The sequence below is a fragment of the Oryza brachyantha genome, chromosome 8 (genome assembly GCF_000231095.2).
Source record: "Oryza brachyantha chromosome 8, ObraRS2, whole genome shotgun sequence".
Lineage (NCBI taxonomy): Eukaryota > Viridiplantae > Streptophyta > Magnoliopsida > Poales > Poaceae > Oryza > Oryza brachyantha.
In genome coordinates this window covers 17,466,783-17,486,149 of record NC_023170.2, presented here as the reverse complement: position 1 = coordinate 17,486,149, position 19,367 = coordinate 17,466,783, and the positions used below count along the sequence as shown (strand labels likewise).

At 39.6% G+C, this 19,367-nt stretch overlaps 1 protein-coding gene across 2 annotated transcripts; it reads left to right on the top strand.

Annotated features, from left to right (window-relative positions):
* The first annotated feature begins 6,685 nt into the window (after nucleotides 1-6,685).
* On the top strand, nucleotides 6,686-12,680 carry LOC102711370 (kinesin-like protein KIN-7H). Of its 2 annotated transcripts, XM_015840562.2 has the most exons (14): nucleotides 6,686-6,797; nucleotides 7,477-7,696; nucleotides 7,862-7,951; nucleotides 8,053-8,153; nucleotides 8,230-8,343; nucleotides 8,455-8,536; nucleotides 8,616-8,683; nucleotides 8,767-8,832; nucleotides 8,911-9,035; nucleotides 9,647-9,980; nucleotides 10,068-10,184; nucleotides 10,270-11,352; nucleotides 11,580-11,887; nucleotides 11,978-12,680. In XM_015840562.2, the coding sequence occupies exons 2-14, from the start codon at nucleotides 7,492-7,494 to the stop codon at nucleotides 12,282-12,284; spliced, it is 3,000 nt and encodes a 999-aa protein (XP_015696048.1). In that variant the 5' UTR covers nucleotides 6,686-6,797; nucleotides 7,477-7,491; the 3' UTR covers nucleotides 12,285-12,680. The 2 variants fall into 2 exon arrangements, with proteins under 2 accessions (XP_015696048.1, XP_006659658.1); XM_006659595.3 differs by lacking the exon at nucleotides 6,686-6,797 and having other exon boundaries at nucleotides 11,583-11,887.
* The last annotated feature ends 6,687 nt before the right edge of the window (nucleotides 12,681-19,367 follow it).

Here is a 19,367-nt window from a genome sequence, read left to right as displayed (position 1 = left end):
TCATTACATCGTGAATGTCCTAAGGACTCTTCGTGATTAAAAAAATGAGAGATGATAATATTGCAACTACAACCGTCGAGATGTGTCGGCTCCTATCCTTATAAAACGTACTATCAAGGGTTTTTCATGGTTGGGAAAATATATAAATAATAGAACCGTTGAGATGTGTCGCCTCTCTCTCTATCTCTGCCCTGCGTAAATTAGGCCTTGTTCAGTTACTAAACTTTTTTTTCGAAAACATCACGTCAAATCTTTAGACACCTAAATAAAACATTAAACATAGATAAATAAAAAACTAATTGCACAGCTACGGAAGAAATCTTGAGACGAATCTTTTAAGCCTAATTAGAAAGTGATTAGTCATAAGTGCTACAGTAACCAACATGTGCTAATGACGGATTAATTAAGCTCAAAAAATTCGTCTCGCGGTTTCCAACCAGAATCTAAAATTTCTTTTGTAATTAGACTACGTTTAATACTTCAAATATGTATCCAAAAACTTGATGTAATATTTTTGCAAAAAATTTTTGCAATCTAAACACCACCTTGTAGGCAGGCCAGTTCTGAATATCCAGGCACAGGGGCAGAGAGGCAGAGGCAGGAGTATATGCTAATTTCCTGACTGACGCAGCCACAGTCTCAGCTTTAACTTGCACAGGATATGAATATGATCGATCCGATCGATGGTGTTACTCATTTATGTTTCATGTACCCCGGCCTTCTGTTGCTAGCTATCTAGTCCTTCACTGCACATAACACCGGGCTTCTGTTATTACATTGCCAGTACTGTGCCATGCATCAGTAATACTCCAATACTGTAATTATGTAATCTACATCTATGCAATCCATATACTTAACCCGTTCCGTATTACAAGATTTTTAACCTGCCTCGATTTATCCATATCCATGTATCAATGTATATGTTTTCTCAACCTTAAATTTGGATATGATATTGAGATTTTTTTTCACCGATATTTATTTTTTATTTTTGTCTTTTAGATTACTATGAACACGATAATAAAATTTTATTCATAATTTATTTTCTATTTATAAATATGCCGTTTGTTTTCTTACGACCCTAAATATGACCTGCGTAATCTACGTCTATGAAAGCCATAACTAATTAATACTACTACCTTTTCATTAGTGATCAGCCGATCATTTCGAGTTACAAATTCATTCATAGCCAAACGATTCTTCGGCGTGTCGGGTAAATGGGCTCCCAGCTAGCTACTTAAAATCGGCCCACGCATGAACATTCAATGGGCCTGATCAGTGATCTCCTCTTCACCTCGTGAGGCCCCCATCTCGAAGAAAAGGCAAGCCCATCAGGCCCGTCTGCGACGGCAGCGGTGGGCACGGCACGGCGATCTTCCACGGCGCCGGCGACCGACTCGCGCGCCACCCACCGCACGGCCGCCGGAGTTAACACCGCTCGCCGACACGCTCCTCCGTTCCGTGCGCTCCCGGCCATTGATAAAGCTCTCAGCTGCACGCATGTACGTGCACGCACGCAGCTCCTGCGACAAGAGGACAAACCACGCCTTTGCTCCACGCTCGACCACAGCCGCTGTCGGTCACTAATCCGGAGCATTAAACACTGCGTTTGACAAAACACGAAAAGAAATTAATCCTAGTACAATGCCATAATGCCATCGACACTGACTGCTTAATTGCAACGTACGGCCGGCCATCTCTATCGCTGCGAGTCACACATAAAATACTATTTATATTTTATCACGTCTATTCTAAAAAGAGTTTATTTTTTATTTCTATGTTTAGCGTTTGACCATCCGTCTTATTTAAAAAAAATTTAAAAATTAGTCACACATAAAGTACTATTTATGTTTTATCACCTAATAATAGTAAAAATATTAATCATGAAAAATTAAAATAAGACGATTAGTCAAACATTGTATCTCAGAACTGAAAAATAAACTTGTTTTTGAGACGGAGGGAGTACATCCATGTGTGCAGGGTTTGGTGGTCACAATTAAGGGCTTGAAGCTGAAGTTCAAGCAGATCGGAAATTAGGAGCATGTTGAGTCACCTTCTGGTTGATTGAAAATTGTGTCAGAAATTCAAGGGGATGAGAGGTCTGTGTGGCCTGCACTGTAGGAGCAGCATGCAGTGTCATCTGGCAGGTAGCAATAGATGCAATGGTCCATGGATAACTGGGGTTGTCAAATTATGTTAGATGTTGTTAGTACCAGACAGAATTAAGCCCCGTCGCTATCTTTGTCAGTCTCATTGGTTTATGCGGGGAAAATAATAATTAATAGTGAAGTTACTTACAGTATGAAAGTGTAGTAGGTTGTTTTAGACCTTTTCCAAGTCTCCAGGCTAGGAGAATTCTTTTTTGTAAGTCTCCGATACAGGATTCTGAATTTCTGACCGAGTAAAAATTATATATGCTTTATGAAAGTACCGCGGAAGGAAAATCAGCTAGTGTTGTTTTTTATGTAATCAAACCATATAATGTTACGTATATTAATGGTCAATGTATCAAAATCTTGATTTTGCAAGCATTCTAGAATGACTGCATCTTGGAACAGAGGGAATAAACTGTGAGCCTCTAGGCGTGCAAAATTTCATTAGACCCTGTCTGATTCCAAGTCTAGCTGTCAGAAAGCAACAGCATTCAAACAATTTTATTCCGCCCTACGCAACCTGCAGTAGAGTAATACTCCGTACTGGAGTTCTTGGAAAGAGGAAATAAATCAGAGAAAGGTGCTGCGAAATGAGGCAATTGGTCAATAATGAACCAAAAAAACTAACTGAATTACTCCTCTAGTCAAATATATTGACGTTGGGAATGTCAAATATTTTTAAATAAAGGAAGCACATATACTGAGATTTGATTTACCCATGGAGAACTTTTGCTAGAAGTTTGTGGCACCAGTAAAGCTCTGACCTACCCCTTGCTCAGAGTTAAATAAAAGAATGAACTTAATTTACACAGCTCTCGATCTGCATCTGACAAAACAAGTAAATTCGGACTTCAGAGATTCAGCTTAAAGTTCAGGAACATATCTCTACGTCGTGCAGGTGAGTGTTCAATACGCAATTAGCTGCAAATTAACGAGAAAACAACAAGGAAAATAATGAGCAGTGGTCAAGGAGACAGAGCCAACAAATCATGAAAGGAAAGGTGTCATCTCCTCTTGGCTTCCCCAACGTGCCGGGCAGTTCTCCTGTCACTGCGATGACCATATCTGCTCCAATTCATTCAAGAACCAGCTAAAAACAGACAGCCTCGCCGACAGAGAGCTTGTGGATGGATGGAGCCACGTCCACTGTCCACAAGCATAGCATCCATTCCTTCCTTCCTTCCTTCTTGATCAGAGATAGAGAGAGAGAGATTTCTCTGAACTTTTCTTTGTCTTCAGAGTCTTGCTCTTAGCTCTCTAATGATTATACACACACTGTCACACCATGTTCCATTTTCTTTAGGTTTGTCATGGACTTAGTGTGGATTAGTACTCCTAACTACTCTATGTAGTATCATCAACGGATAATTAGGGAAGGGTGCATGCATGTGAAGTGTAGCTGCACATGGCGTGAGCACCGGATGTGATCCATCATTGTCCTTGCTAGAGCGAGTTAGTTGCTGGTCTCGGCTTGAAGTTAATTTCAGACAACATGAGAGGATTTATGGATGAATCTGTGCAGCTGCCGTTTGGTTGCAGGGGATGCTGAATGTACAGGCAATGAGCCAGGAAGCAATCATCAGTGAGTGAGAAGTGCATTAGCTGCTGCACATTTCAGGCATTGTTGTGTCATGTGGTTGGAGATCAAGTACCATTAGAGAGTCATAATTACCCAGGAATATAGCAAGAGGGCCAGTGTTTGGAACTTGCAAGTACCCTGTAGCAATGATAAACAGTGCTAATTGCCCAATTGCTACTCATTAACCTGATCTGCTGGTGACTGTATACCAATTGCTCTGACCAAACGGTAGGGCCTTTTTTTTCTGCATGCAGATATGCATGGCCTGCAGCACGGTCAGACTACCAAATGGTCCAAATGCGTACTGTTATTATGATCATGACTTAATTTGGACTTAATCTCCACTGAAACAACCTAAATCATTGTAATCAAGACGCCAACAGCGTAACCTATGTTGCTGTAACAGATCTCTGGAGAGCTTGTGACATGATCATGATCAAGATCAAATCTGCTAGTCAGGAAATTGTCGAAAATATGCAAGATTTTCTGACACCAGCAGAGACAGCAGGACTCGTCATGACCTCATCCACATGTTTCTACTCGACTGATCTTTCTTACCATTCCGAACAAATATGAAACGGCATCTTATCAAGTTATCTTTCAGATCTAATGGCATTAGTTTTTCTTGGATGGTATCAACGACCTGAATAAAATAAAATTTTGCCATCAACAGTACTGTTGCTTTGAATGGTGAAGGGGTTATCACGCGTTGCTTTTGTGCTTTACGCAGATCTGAAGCTTAAAGCTTTTGAGGTTCGCTAATGTTGTTGTTTAAGGCCTAAGCAAAATGGAGTAGTACAGTCTACAGTGCTTGTCTGGCGCATCATGAACTGTCATTATCTTTTCCTTTATTTTTATAGGATATAGAACCGTCATGATCTCTTCTGAAGAAATTTGGCGAAAGAGTAGACATTTTACCAAGTTATCATGCGGCAACCAATTCACTAAAAAATATCTGAAATTTAAACAAAGATGAGACTGTACGATTCAGGACAGGCAAAATGGCTGAACAAAACAATACAAGGTGACTGTTCCGTCTGCTGTTTTGTTTTCTGAAATGTGGAGCTGGGATCAGAATGTTTTTAGATTGTTTGACAGCGATCAGAATGTTTTATTTTAACGAACGGGAAAGTGACACTGATCAACATAAATCCATTATACTAGTACACCCTGAAATGTTAAACAACATGGAGAAGAATAACATAATCCATGTTCCACGCCAGGAAGCTTCTCAATCATGCCCCCATCCTCTCTTGTAAACAATGCAGACAAAAAAACAATCTATGATCAGACCAACCTATAATCATACAAAATATAAAATTATATTCGCAATCTTCCAAAAAAAAAAAAACTGTTCAAGCATCTTGCGCCGTCTGTCCACGGTGACCGGTGCAGCAGTGTGTTTTTCAGATGCAGAGGCTGTCTGTCGGCGGCGGTGACGATGAAGATCGGTGAAGCTTTCTTGCAAAGCTGACGGGTAACATTTGCAGTAGCAATGCTGTGTTATGCATCCCTGTCCTGGAATTAAGCAGATCAATTTTGGTGTTGACAGGATGGCTGCCCAATGACAATGACATGATCTTGGATGTAAAAAATCATGTCCCTGCAAGAGTTGATTTGATTGGAACACTGACAGCGGCCTCATTGAATATGATTATTACCATTAGCATCACCTCTGTGGTACTAGGCTTTCATGAAAGTCAATCCATGATCACGACAGACGGAGGGGTTGTTTAGTTGGCAAAAATTTTTACTAAAGGGGTCACATCGAAAGTTTGATCGGATGTTGGAAGGGTTTTCGGACACGGATGAAAAAACAAATTTCAGATTCCACTTAGAAACCGCGAGACGAATTTTTTGAGTCTAATTAATCCGTCATTAGCACATGTTGGTTACTGTAGCACTTATGGCTAATCATGTTCTAATTAGGCTCAAAAGATTCGTCTCACGATTTCTCCGGTAACTGTGTAATTAGTTTTAATATTCATGTATATTTAATGCTTTATTTAGGTGTTCAAAGATTCGATGCGATGTTTTTGGAGAAATTTTTTAGCAACTAAACAAGACCTAATAATATGTACTTGTTACGCATGATGACGAAGAATTCATTTGCAGACAGAAGAAGCAATGGAAAAAAGTATTGAAGAAAGAAGGGTAAAAATAGAAAAATAATTCTCCTGTTGATGATCTTTCGGAACCTTTCTAATATTTATTTACAAAACAAACCCGCCAAAACTTACTTACCAAACACGCTCTATGGTGTGGCAACGGCAAGCTCGTTATCAACGGTGTAGATATTATAAATAAGCTTTTGTGATACCTTGTTATTAAAAATAAATATTAGAAAGATTCAAGAAATAATTTATCCCTATATATATATTTATGTACTCCCTCCGTCCCAAAATAAACCAATTTTTCACTTTTTATTTATAATTTTTGACTCTTCGTCTTATTAAAAAAATTTTGTGATAGATATTTTTATTTTTATTAGATGATAAATCATGTATAGTACTTTATATGTGACTAATTTTTTTTCTAATTTTCTGAAAATCTTTTAAATAAAACAGATGGTCAAACGTTAGACACGGAAACCGGAGAATTGGTTTTTTTGACAGAGAGTAGTGAAAGAAAGAAAAGGTAAAAAGAGAAAAGAGAAGAGAAGAACACAGCACGTGACAGACAGGTGGGACCCCGACGAACTTTCTACTGGGCCCACGCGCGGGCTTGACCGCGATTGGCCGGTCGATGGGGCGTCCTATCTGTAACGGGTAGAAAAGTCGGTGTGCACAGCAACACCTGTTCCTTTTACACCTTTTTGGCTCCCTTTATTTTTCCTCCATTTTTTGTTATTTACTTTATACCTAATAATAATAATAGTTATTAATTATTGTTATTGTTATTATTATTTTTCACCAAACCAATTCCCCTCTCTTCCTTTTCTTCTTCTTCTTCTACGCGACGAGGGGGGAGTCGAGGAGACGAGACAAGCTCGACGCTTTCTTTCTTCGCCGGAGACTCGCCGGCGCTCTCGCATTCATTGGTCGTCTTCCTCTCTCGCGCAGGCGCAGGTAAAAACGCCCCCTTCTTGCTCGGTCGGTCTCAGTGGTGCTCGTCTGCCACCTTCGATCTGCGGGTGCCTCCCGGTCTCGTTTCGACGCGGGGGAGGGAGGGAGAAAAAAACAAGTCTTTAGGTTAGGTGGGTTGCCATCTCCCTCCTCCTCGTCTTCCGCCCCCATGTGAGGCGCATAAATAAAATTTAAGGAAGAGGCCACGGGCAGGCATGGCGGGGACCAGACCACGGTCCGTCGTCGCGGCAGCAGCGGAATAGCTCCAACGCCGGAGTCGGCGGCGACGACCGGGCCGGCCATTTTCCTTTTTCTGTCGCGAGAGTTACTACTGCCACTAGCTTAGAAGTACATGCATGTGAGCACGCCGAGCAAGAAGAGCTAGCGTGGCTTCTTGTTGTGTACTGTAATGCGCCTGGGGCTGGGTGGTGGTGGTGGTCTCGCCGGATCGCCGTCCACGTCCGGCTTCCGGTGACGAGCCGCTTTCGGCACCAACCACCACCGGCTTCTCCCCTCTCCCCGAAATCTTGCGTCTTTTCCCGAGCCCGACACGTGAGTTCGAAAGGGGTATGCTCGTCTCGTTCGATTTCTTGCAATGCCGTTGAATTCGTAGCTGCTGGTGATTGGTATAAGGAGAGGGGGTGGTGGGGGGTTTTCATACTCTTTCTTGGGGGCGAGACAGGGGGAGGAGGGAGAGATGGGGGCGGCGGAGGAGGAGGCGGCGGCGGCATGGGACAAGGCGGAGGCCAAGGAGGAGAGGATAATGGTGTCGGTGCGGCTGCGGCCGCTCAACGGCAGGGAGGCCGGCGACAGCTGCGACTGGGAGTGCATCAGCCCCACCACCGTCATGTTTCGCAGCACCGTCCCCGAGCGCGCCATGTTCCCCACCGCCTACACCTATGGTGAGTCACTGGTTGCAGCTCACCTCAATTTTGCAATGGAACATCTGACATTGTTGTTGTTGTTGTTTGGCTCAGTCAAGTTTCTTGATGTTGTTGCCATTGTAGTGACTGCATTTTGGCAGCCTGTTTGTTGCTCAATTTGCTTTTCTTTCTTGTACTTTTCAGACAGGGTGTTTGGCCCCGATTCCTCCACAAGGCAGGTCTATGAGGAAGGAGCGAAAGAGGTTGCACTGTCAGTTGTCAGTGGAATCAACTGTAAGCACTGGAGAAATGAAGCAAATTTGTTGCATCACCGCTTGAGTTTTGTGAAGTGATGTGAGCTAACTAACATTTGCACATGGATTGGTTCTTGGCAGCAAGCATTTTTGCATATGGGCAAACAAGCAGTGGCAAGACTTACACGATGACCGGAATTACTGAGTATAGTGTTCTGGACATCTATGACTACATCGAAAAGGTGTGTGCACTGTGAGCATTGTTTCAGTTTAACTCCGTGGAAAATTATTTTGTCTCATTGTGTGCCATTGCTACAGCATCCTGAAAGAGAATTCATTTTGAGATTCTCGGCAATAGAGATATACAATGAAGCTGTGAGGGACCTCCTGAGCCATGATACCACACCCCTCAGACTTCTTGATGATCCAGAGGTACACCATTGTTCTCCTTTTACTTGAACTTACTACATAAACTGTTCAAGTTCCTCCACAACCTATATACAGTTCCTGAGTTGTTCTGTTTCCATTTTGACTTCAAAACAGAAAGGGACTACTGTAGAAAAACTCACTGAGGAAACTTTGAGGGACAAGGAGCATCTTAGGGACCTTCTCGCTGTTTGTGAAGGTGTGGAATTGAATTTGCTGGAAATAAAAGAGGCATTGGCTTTCAATTTTCTTTAATTGCTTAATTTGGTTTGCTACAGCTCAAAGGCAGATCGGAGAAACTGCTTTGAATGAAACAAGTTCAAGGTCCCATCAAATACTCAGATTGGTTAGTGTCATGTCTAATACTGTTTATTTTAACCTAATTTTTTTAAGGAATGATTTTTTTGACATTTTTTCTGTTAATTTCAGACAATTGAAAGTTCTGCTAGACAGTATTTAGGAAGAGGCAACTCAAGCACCCTTGTGGCTTGTGTGGTATGGAATATCATCCTATATTCAAAGACTCTTTTGTACTGTGTGTTCCATGGTCAGTGATGTTATTCTTCTGGTCAGAACTTCGTTGACCTTGCAGGAAGTGAGCGTGCATCTCAGACTGCTTCAGCTGGAGTGAGGTTAAAAGAAGGAAGCCATATCAACCGGAGTCTGCTTACACTGGGAAAAGTTGTTCGACAACTCAGGTTTATTTTCCTCTCGCAAAAACTTATGTTTGGCTCATAGGATTTTCAAATCATAGGGATAGGAAAAATATAGGACTATGTACAAAATAAAGGATTGAAAAACATAGGAGAAATATAGTAATGATCGTTTGGATGGTTGGTAGGAAAAATGCAGGAATGCTTATTATTAAGTTAACATAATCAAGGTTTGAATGATTTAATCTATGCAACCTGAGGCCAGATAATTAGAACAATGAGTGCTTTGCCTTGATCCTATGCATAGGAGTAGAAAAAAGAGCTCTAAATTTGCAATCACGTGAAATTCCTTTGAAAGCATTGTCGAAGAAAATTTTCCTATGCTTTTCCTACAAACCAAATGGATAAATAGTGATAATTCCTGCAGGAATCTTGCTCTTGTGTTTGCCTCTATTTTTCCTGCAAATCATAGTGGTTTGCCTTCTCTCCAGAATTTATGTTTCCAAGTAATTAGGGAGCCTTTGCATATCTTTTCCTCTTGCATTCATATTCACCAGACCAAATTATTTTTTAATTCCTTTTGCGCATTGCAACTCAACCTTTTGGTTATACTATTGCCATCTAATTTAGTCTAAACTATATGTTTTTTGTTGTAGTAAGGGAAGAAATGGCCATATCCCCTACAGAGATTCAAAGCTGACTCGTATATTACAGTCTTCTTTGGGAGGCAATGCAAGGACTGCCATTATCTGCACAATGAGTCCTGCACGCAGTCATATTGAGCAATCCAGGAACACACTGTTGTTTGCGACTTGTGCAAAGGAGGTGGTAACAAATGCACAGGTCAATGTGGTGATGTCTGACAAAGCACTAGTGAAGCATCTACAAAGAGAACTTGCAAGATTAGAAAGTGAGATGAAATTTCCAGGTTCTGCCTCCTGCACTACTCATGCTGAAGCTTTGAGGGAGAAGGACACACAAATTAAGAAGGTACTTTACTCAATCTCATATAAGATTCCAAGTGTTTATATCTTCTGCACCTTGCAACTTTATATCTGTTCGTGGATGTGTGTTCAGCTGGAGAAACAACTAAAGGAATTGATGGAAGAAAGAGATACTGTTAAGTCCCAACTTGACTGTTTACTTAAAAGTGATGGTGATGAACATGGTGATGGCCGCATCGCAAAACGATGGGTACTTGGTTTCTTTCATATGCACATCCTAGTATTAGAACTATTGCTCTCTGCAAAATTTAATGAACTGGTCTTTTCTCTAATAGGATGAGCATAGTCGATCCTCAGAGTCTTTTGCGCGAAATGTATCTGAAGAAGCACTTTCAGTTTCAGATACTTGTGGAATTGCTTACCAGGATCAAGACCATGCTGTGTTTAATGGATCCTATGTCTTCAGTGTGGATCATGATGATGCGGTATTCCCTGTTCAAACTGTCGAGCTTCCTGAAGAAAGAAAGGATGAAAAATTTATGTCACCTTGGCACCCTCCCAGCCAACATAGTTCTTCGGATTGCATAGAGTCATGTCATATGACGGAAGTGGCTTCCGGAACTGCATCAGAAGTCTCTGAAGAGCATTGCCGGGAAGTCCAATGCATAGATGTACATGAGCATAGAAGAAGCCCAAGTCACGAATTCAACCTTTTGCTTTCCCAGGACACCAGGTTCCAAACACCTGAATTAAGGATCTCCAAAGAGGTAGTCCCTCAACCTGATGAAGACCAAGAAATTGAGAGTATAACAAAGAAAATGGAAGATCCTATCAGGATGCACCTTAGCAAAGAGGAGCAGCAAGATAAGGTTGTAACAGAGACAGTGGAAGATTCTTCTGAATTGCATCAATGCGGATCTAATGGAAGCACAGACAATGATGTCAAGCTATATACTTGTGATTCTAATCTTTCATCTGACATTCAGAAACCTTACCCTCATGAATGTTTGACTGTAAAGAGGTGTATACTGAGTTCCAAAGATAGGGCGTTGTCTAGAAGTAAAAGCTGCAGGGCTAGCTTTATGATTATTCCAAATAGTTGGTTTGATGATTCCGAGTACACCAGCCAGACACCCCCAAATGAAATCTTAAAGTATACACCCAGAAGGCCTGATAAGGTTAGGAGAAGCTTGTATACAGAAAATGATAACCCTTCTTCAGTAGACTGCTCTGCCCTTTCTGCTGAAGTTTCTTTTGAAGAAGTAGTGAAGGACATGAGCACCATCGACGAAGTAGCCAACTATATGTGTTCCAGTGATGCAGAACAAGAAATTCTCACCAGTGACATCAATTGTCTCACCAAGTTGGAGAAGATAGATAATGGTCATGAGGACGAACTTGATGAGTATCAGGATCAGGTAATTATGTCAAGAACCAACTTACCATGTACTCTTTTATATTTTTCGATCACAGTATTTTCCTTAATGTGTCGGTAAATACTATTTTCCGTAGTACTTCACTAAATACTAGGTATCTGCGCCGTGCTATACTGTTGATAGTGCACCAGATCAAAGATTGTAACTGTTGCTGCCTATGCATAAGTTGGATCTGACTTTTAATGTCTTTGTGTATTTTATTTGAGCAGCAGTCTGTTAGAGATGGATCTACAACCTTGAGATCTGTCAAAGATGTTGGCATTGATTCAGCGTTGAGTACCATTGATTCTCCTTCTCGGTGGCCTATTGATTTCGAGAAAATGCAGCAAGAGATTATTCAGTTGTGGCACGAATGCAATGTCCCCATCGTACACCGGACTTACTTCTTCCTCCTCTTCAAGGGAGATCCAGCAGATAACATCTACATGGAGGTGGAGCACAGGAGACTGTCCTTCATTAGGAGGTCGTTCAGTGCCAATTCTGCAGAAGGCGAGCTTAATTCTGCTGTCGCATCAAGGTACTTTGTTACTTGTTAGGAGTTCGAAATCAATAACTTAGCTTTGCATTGTCCAGGAGGCCTGAATTCTAGCTCTCATTTCATTGGCAGCTTGAAGAATCTTCGACGCGAAAGGGACACGCTCCATAAGCAGATGCTCAAGAAGCTCACCAATGGGGAGAAAGAGCGGGTTTACGCTAGATGGCGAATCGATTTGAGCTCCAAGCAACGAAGATTGCAGCTATCGCGCCTCGTCTGGACACAAACCGACATGGAACACATCAGGGAGAGTGCATCCCTTGTCGCAAAGATGATTGAGCTGCTTGAGCCGGCACAGGCACTCAAGGAGATGTTTGGACTGAATTTCACACTGGCTCCCCGAGCTGAACGGCGATCCTTTGGCCTGCTAGGCACGTGAAGAAAGAAATAATCTCAAATGCACATTGTGGCAAAGATGACCATACGATGACAATGACATGATGGAAGGTAGAAGAACACGTAGTACAGAAGGTTGACTTGTTTGGAGAGGAATTGCTCCCCAGCACTGATTTCACTGAAGTCTCTTTCATTTTTGTTTGTTTGTGGGGGTGTGGTTGATTTCTCGTGTGTAATCTTACAGAAAGTGAACCGATCAGCCATATTGCAGCTGTTATACTATATGACTATCCGTGTATCAGCGTGTCTGGGGAACGTTCATCAATAAATTTCTTGGAAGGCTCAGTTGGATGCTTTCTAAATCAGCCAGAGTACTGTAACATGTACTACCTTCGTTTTAAAAAGAATCTAATCAACTTCTACGGATGAATCTGGATAACTTGAAATTTAGGTTCATTATCAGAAATTGTTATTTTTTTGCTGGAACAGTGGGAGTAAATAAAACATGAGACAACATCTGAAAAAAAAGGAAAGAGAAATCGAGTCTGCAACTGAAGACTGACGAATCCTAGTGCAGCAACCTGGTAGCCTGCAATCTGAAAACTCAAAACGGTGTCAGTTTTGCCGGGCTTCTGGGCTTCAGCCGAAGAGACGAGCTGGACTCATTCGGCCCAGATGCTGCACTCCAAATCCAAGCTTGTTCTTCATCTGATCATCTGTACTGCTCCGGCTCAGTGAGTGTACGGAAGAATAATCTGAAGTTCAGTGCAGGCGCCAACAGCATGCATCGTATCAGCTGCGAGCAGCACATGGTTTTTGGAGACAGAGACCCCATAGCCTAAAACATTTTTTGATTGTGTGGCTCGAGTTCATTGTTGACAAGATCAGAACACCCACGACGCTAGCTACTAGCTACAAATATATGGCCTCAGAACTTTCCAAGAAGAATATATATGGTCTCATAGAAGTTTTCAGAGAACAAGTTGATCTGATGAGGGAAGCTTCAGAGAACAAGTTGAGATATGGTGGTGTTGTTTTGCAGGACCAGGTCCAGTAGTAAAGTAGTAATGCAATTCTGCCTAACCACTCGATACGTCGATCGATCGTTTCGTTCATGGCTAGCTAGATCTTCACTCGACTGAATCGATATCACTCTCAGTCGATCATCTCATGGTTGCCTAACCTAGCTACCAATCTCTGGAAAACAACAGCGTAACTGCGTGCGTTACACGACCACTTGGCAAACAAAACAGCTCGAGATTTGTACGAACAGCTCAAAACCTGGCATTCTGAACTTCTGATCTGATGGGTACAGATCATCGCAACACAGCAACACCGATGGGATCATCAGAGAGATAGACCTGAATTGCCATTTGATTGCTTCAGACTTATCAGAGCCTGCACTGCATGCATCATATATATATATATATATGATGATCTGTGTGCGTGAGTGACATAAAACAAGGGCTAATAGCGGCAGCAGCAGCAAGATCGACACGAATATATATCCATCGATCATCAGCCTGTTTGTCCGTGAAAATATGATGAGCTGGATAGCTAGACAGCAGGGTACATCGTGGTGGGCTGTCAGTCATGCAGATGCAGCAGGTTTCAGGTTCAGAGATGAGATGAAAGTCACCAGGTGAAGTGAAACACAGCAGCAGCAGCAGAAGCAGCAGCGAATGCATTGCGTAGGGCATATGGCCCCCTCCATTAGCAGCAGCTGCAAGCGACTGAGAGACACGTCAATGCTGATGAACATGAGGAAGGAGATAGAGGCGACATGGATGCAGAGTGATGAGTACTGTCAGTGCGTGCATGCGCTGTGTCAAATGCTGGCCCACGCCCTTGATCCGATAAGATCTATGATGCGGCCAGATAGAAGAAACCTAACCATGCACTGCACCGATTTTAATTACCAATAATATCAATTTGCCCGGATGTATATGGACGGTTTAAATTAACTAGCATATTCTCTCGGTTTGATTTTCCACGGATCTATAGAATTAGATTTGATCCCATAGTCCCAATTACCTTTAACCACTGTCCAGCAGAGCACGATTATCGTGCGATTGCTGCTGTTTTTTTTCGCCGCGATAATAGTAGTTTTCGCGACTAGCATATCATCGGTTTTGGAAACTCTGCATTCTATATTTATAATTAAAATTATGATTATTTAGATATATATGAGTTGAAAATTTAATTGGATTTTATTTACTCCAAGTCCTATATTCTGTTTTCATGGAATGCATACAACTGTAATACATATATAATATTTTCTAAAAGCACAATTTAATTGGATTCTCTTTCATAGGTTGTATTTTTGTAGAGAACTTATTAATCAATGTGGGCTCGCTACAATCTACAGTATTAACATATAATAGAAAATTAAAAGGAAAAGAAAACTGAAACTTGTTCAATGACCACTATATCTAGCTAGGATTAGGATTAGGTTTAGCCAGCAGTCTTGTTGCAGACACCTTGGAACGACATATTGTACCATCACTAATTCTAGCTAGCTATTAGTACTAGCTTTTAGATGTAGTTAGGATGGTGCAATGCATCATGCATATATGGTGGTTGATTAGTTTAGTTTGTCATGTACGGTGCAGACTGCAGCTGAGAGGGGATCAACACAGAGAGAAGATCTGAGAAGCTTCTGCTGCTGTGTTTGTTTAATTTCTTGCTTCCTTCTACCCTGACCACTGACCAACCAATCATTCCGACACCTGATTAACATTTGCTGCTTTCGAGTTGTACCGATGAAAGGTACGTTTATAAAGTTATGTAAGATCAAATGACAATGGGCGCGCGTTTGCAACTGCCTATGGGGCTATTTTTTATTTTTTTTCTTGCACATGCATCATAACGGCTAAACAGTATGTTTTTTAAAAATAATTATATAAAAGTTGATTTAAAAATCAGATTACTCTAAGATTGTAACAGCTAATACTTAATTAATTATATGTTAATAACTTTTTTTTTGCGCGCGCGCTGATTAGCCCAACCGCACATGCAGTTGCTACCGCGGCCAATATAAGAAACACGATGTTTGATGGTGTTAACAAAAAAAATATATTTCTAGGGATCTCATTACATATCAATGTTTATTCTTAATTAATATAGAAATTTTACGGTCCTAAAATTAAAAGGAGGTATCATACTTATATTTAAGTACCTCGAGTTAGTTATTTTAGTTAGTAACAGATGGCATCAGCTTTATACTAATACCCTAAAATACATTCCTAAGAAAAGCTATAGTTAATACCAACAATGCGACTACCATGCCATTTTTCTCCATCTGCACTATAACCTATCGTAGCACACAACAGTGCCCTAGGGCCGGTTGGCTGATCGCCGCCACTGTCCACTGAACCTAGTACACAATTTGTTAGTCATTGTTAAACAACGTCGGCCTCTCTACAAAGGTGGTCTATATATGTTACAGAGTTCGATGTCAGTTTTAATATATATTCGACACACATTTATTCAATAGCTTAATTAGGTAGCTTATATTTGTTAGTATATACTCTCTCCATTTCATAATATGACGTTTTAGCATTGTGTAAATTTATATGGAAGCTAATAAATCAAAATATATATACAAATCGTAAACATCGATCAATGAATAAATATAGACAAAGCTAAAAAAAAGTCTTACAATATAAAACAAAAGAAGCACATGAGAAATCATACGCTGCGTCCTTTTGTTAGATAAAGATTTAAGATTATCTGATTTTTACTATATCTTTTTATGCTATAACAAAAAAAACTACTATAAAATTAAAAATCTATTTTAGAAATACGAGATGATCAACTTTCATATAAAAACTTATTATAAAAATACATCGTTTAACAATTTGAAAACATGCGAAAAAGCCAAATAATTAATAATCTACCCAGAAGAACACGTCCCATTATTTTTGTTGACAAAAGATAACAGATTATGTTATTAGCTTTTAATAGTTATTTAATAATACAAACGATGAAATCAACAACTACAAAACTAAAAATATCTATTCTGCAAAAGGAAGATGATAAACTTATATATATATATATATATATATATATATATATATATTTTTTTTTTTTTTTTGTAAAACTAAACACTTCCCCAAGGGACACGCAACCCGAGTTCGATGTCTGGATTTGGTTAGCCCGGCCGGCCATAAAAACAGTATAACCAATATATCGACGGGTCGAGGAGTAGATGCAGATGAAAGGAGAGGGTCATCTGTCCCTGCCGGCTCCGGTGTTAGACTCCGGTTGTCGTCGTTTTGCCATGGCCGCCGTTGGCTTACCAGCTAGCTTCCTACCGCCTACCAGCTGAATATCTGTGTTTTGCAAAGAATAAAAACATATTATGTTATTTTTAGAATAAATAGAAAATTAGTTTTCATGAAATATATAACCATCTTTTTATATAAAAATATTCATACTAAATTTGATTTTGCGTGGATATCCATTTTTAATATTATAAAGTTAAAGGGGTAAATTATAAAAATACAATTAAAGTATCACTATAGACTATAAAACTTTTATAGTAGTAAGGATATCGTCGTTTTGCCATGGCTGCCGTTGGCTTACCAGCTATATATAGCTGGCCTCGACTCCATCTCTTTTGCAAGCTAGCTAGCTAAGCAAGAGGTGCACTGCATTTTTGCACATATGCATGCTTTGCATGTATTGTACTTTTCTTAGCCTATCTACATATGTAGCCAGGCATGGATACGTGAACCGTACGTACCCCTGCATTATATTGTGGGCCGCAACCAAGCTGACATATCTTCAATCTTATAAGACTAATTATTTGTATTTAAGAAAGAAAAAGCCAAAATGGTATGTTTTAAATGAAAAAGTTATAAATAAAAATTTTATATTAGTGTTCTTAGTGATCTAAAAGCCAAGGCTGAAAAATAAATTATGATAAAAAACTTCAAATCTACTGAAAATTTAAATTTTGTGTCAAATTCCTATAATTGAAAAGTTTTCCTTAGGAAGCTCTAGGATGAGCCACGTCATCAAGCAAAGAATGGCCGTTTGATTCACAAATAGACAAAACATATGCAATAGATGATATTAACTGTCGGATGTCCTAAATCCTTCATGTTGTTTCGATTGGAACGGTCCATCAGATAGGGATTTAAATGATCCTTTGTAATTACGAGTCCTAACTAGGAATATTTAGTATTTTAATAAAATGTAAAACTTATTTACAAATATATCCAATAGTTTATTTATGTGAGGATGAGGCTTAAGGATGGGTGTTTTAAAAATAAATATATTTAATTATGTGCACTTAGATAAATATAATACCGTAAAAGGTATATATGTACTAATGATTATGCTATAAAAGGATGGAACATCGACAATTTACAATGAGATACAATGCATATGACAAATTAATGGTCATTTTAAAAGTACAAATACAATAAAAGTGTTATAATTTTTACATCAATAAACAATATGCATCAGCTATATGTAGGATCGTAAAGGGTTTTTCTCACCTCAAAAGCTAGCCATTGAGGTGAGAGACTCCCCCACTTATATCCTAGATCCTTTGTCCCTCCACAACCAATATAGGACTATTCAACATTTACTATGGCGCTAATGGTGCCGGGTTTTCTAACATGGTATCCTCTTTGAGATATGCATGCATGCATCTCCAGCACACTTGTTATAAAAAAACAAAGCATGGAACTGCATAGCTTTTTGGGAGGTCAGTCTTAGCTCCTTAATTGACCCCGACCTGAACAATGGACATGCCTCTCTCTGTACATGATAGATCCTCAGAGGCATCAAAGGTTAAGCTATACTATATTATAATATTACATATTTCTTCTAGATCATTATTGAAAAGGTATATTAGAGGCATGTAATTTGCTTAAATTACGAGTAATGATAGTGGACGCCATTTTTAATTCTTCAGAACAGGGGAGCTAGCTGTTATACAGTAGAAGACATGAACAAACGACAGAGAGGACCAACCATTGAACCCAGAATATATATATATCCTAAGGACAGATCAGAATAATCTTTTGGATCGATGGCTACACTGACACTGGTAATTTATTCAGATTTGGGATTGATTGTTTCTGATCCAAATTAAAGAAGCTTCCTTTTAGTACTAATCTAATTTTATTTAATTTGTATCCTTCCTGCCCCCTTGAGTTTGGTCAGACTGAATGTCTCTGATTTTCATATGTTTTCCTTAAAAAAAAAACTAAGACTTTGACTTGGAAGAACAGAATATGCATAGAGAGGAATGGGATCAATGCTCATCGGGTTGACTTGCGAGCTATGACTGGTCATTGTTGGACTTTCCTGTGTCCCAATTTGGCATATTGATTTTGCTGTGATGTCGCAGGAAACTATAGTCAACTTACATTGCAACAGCCGCTGACTGCAGATCGAGTCTTCAAGCCAACAGAATTCAGAATAGCCACATGTAATTCTGTTGTTATACACGTCAAAGGTATAAACTCGTTTCACAATGCTCAGCAATTTTGACTGCATATTGCATTAGCTTGATTACACTTGTTTTATAAAAACATAATAGAGAACTACTATTAGCACGTTGTATAGGCTAAGCAAAATGTATCACGTTGTTTCGCTAAATTATTTAAAAAATTGCCACCCAGTAAAGACAAAGATATAAAGCCTATTCATCGTAATCAAACCATCTAAAAGATATCTAGATGGATAATTTTTTTTATAAAAAAAGTAGCCTTAACATGTACTACCTCCATCTCCATTTCATATTGTAAGATTTTCTAGCCTCGTCTAAATTCATCAATTGATTAATATATATATATATATATATATATATATATATATATATATATTAGTATCCATATGAATCTAAGTAAGACTAGAAAGTCTTACATTACGAAACAGATGAATTATGAAACGAATGAAGTAGCATTAAATAAGTGGTTTAAACAATGTAGCAAATAATTTCAAGAAAACACATTTTTTAGAACAGAGTAAATAATCTGTTTAATAATTTAGTGAATAAGCTGAAAGGAACGTAGCCTTATAGGTGCATGCCTTGTCCCTGTGAGTCCATAACTCAATTAAACTTAACACAACGAAATGTTATCATACGCACAACGTCTATGGTTAT

Excerpts from the sequence above, each read along its gene's own strand:
- LOC102711370 (XM_015840562.2), top strand. The coding sequence starts at position 7,492 with ATGGGGGCGGCGGAGGAGGAGGCGGCGGCGGCATGGGACAAGGCGGAG. Across the intron at positions 8,833-8,910 it reads GCACCCTTGTGGCTTGTGTG|AACTTCGTTGACCTTGCAGG; the intron begins GTATGGAATATC and ends TCTTCTGGTCAG. Across the intron at positions 11,353-11,579 it reads TTGATGAGTATCAGGATCAG|CAGTCTGTTAGAGATGGATC; the intron begins GTAATTATGTCA and ends TTATTTGAGCAG.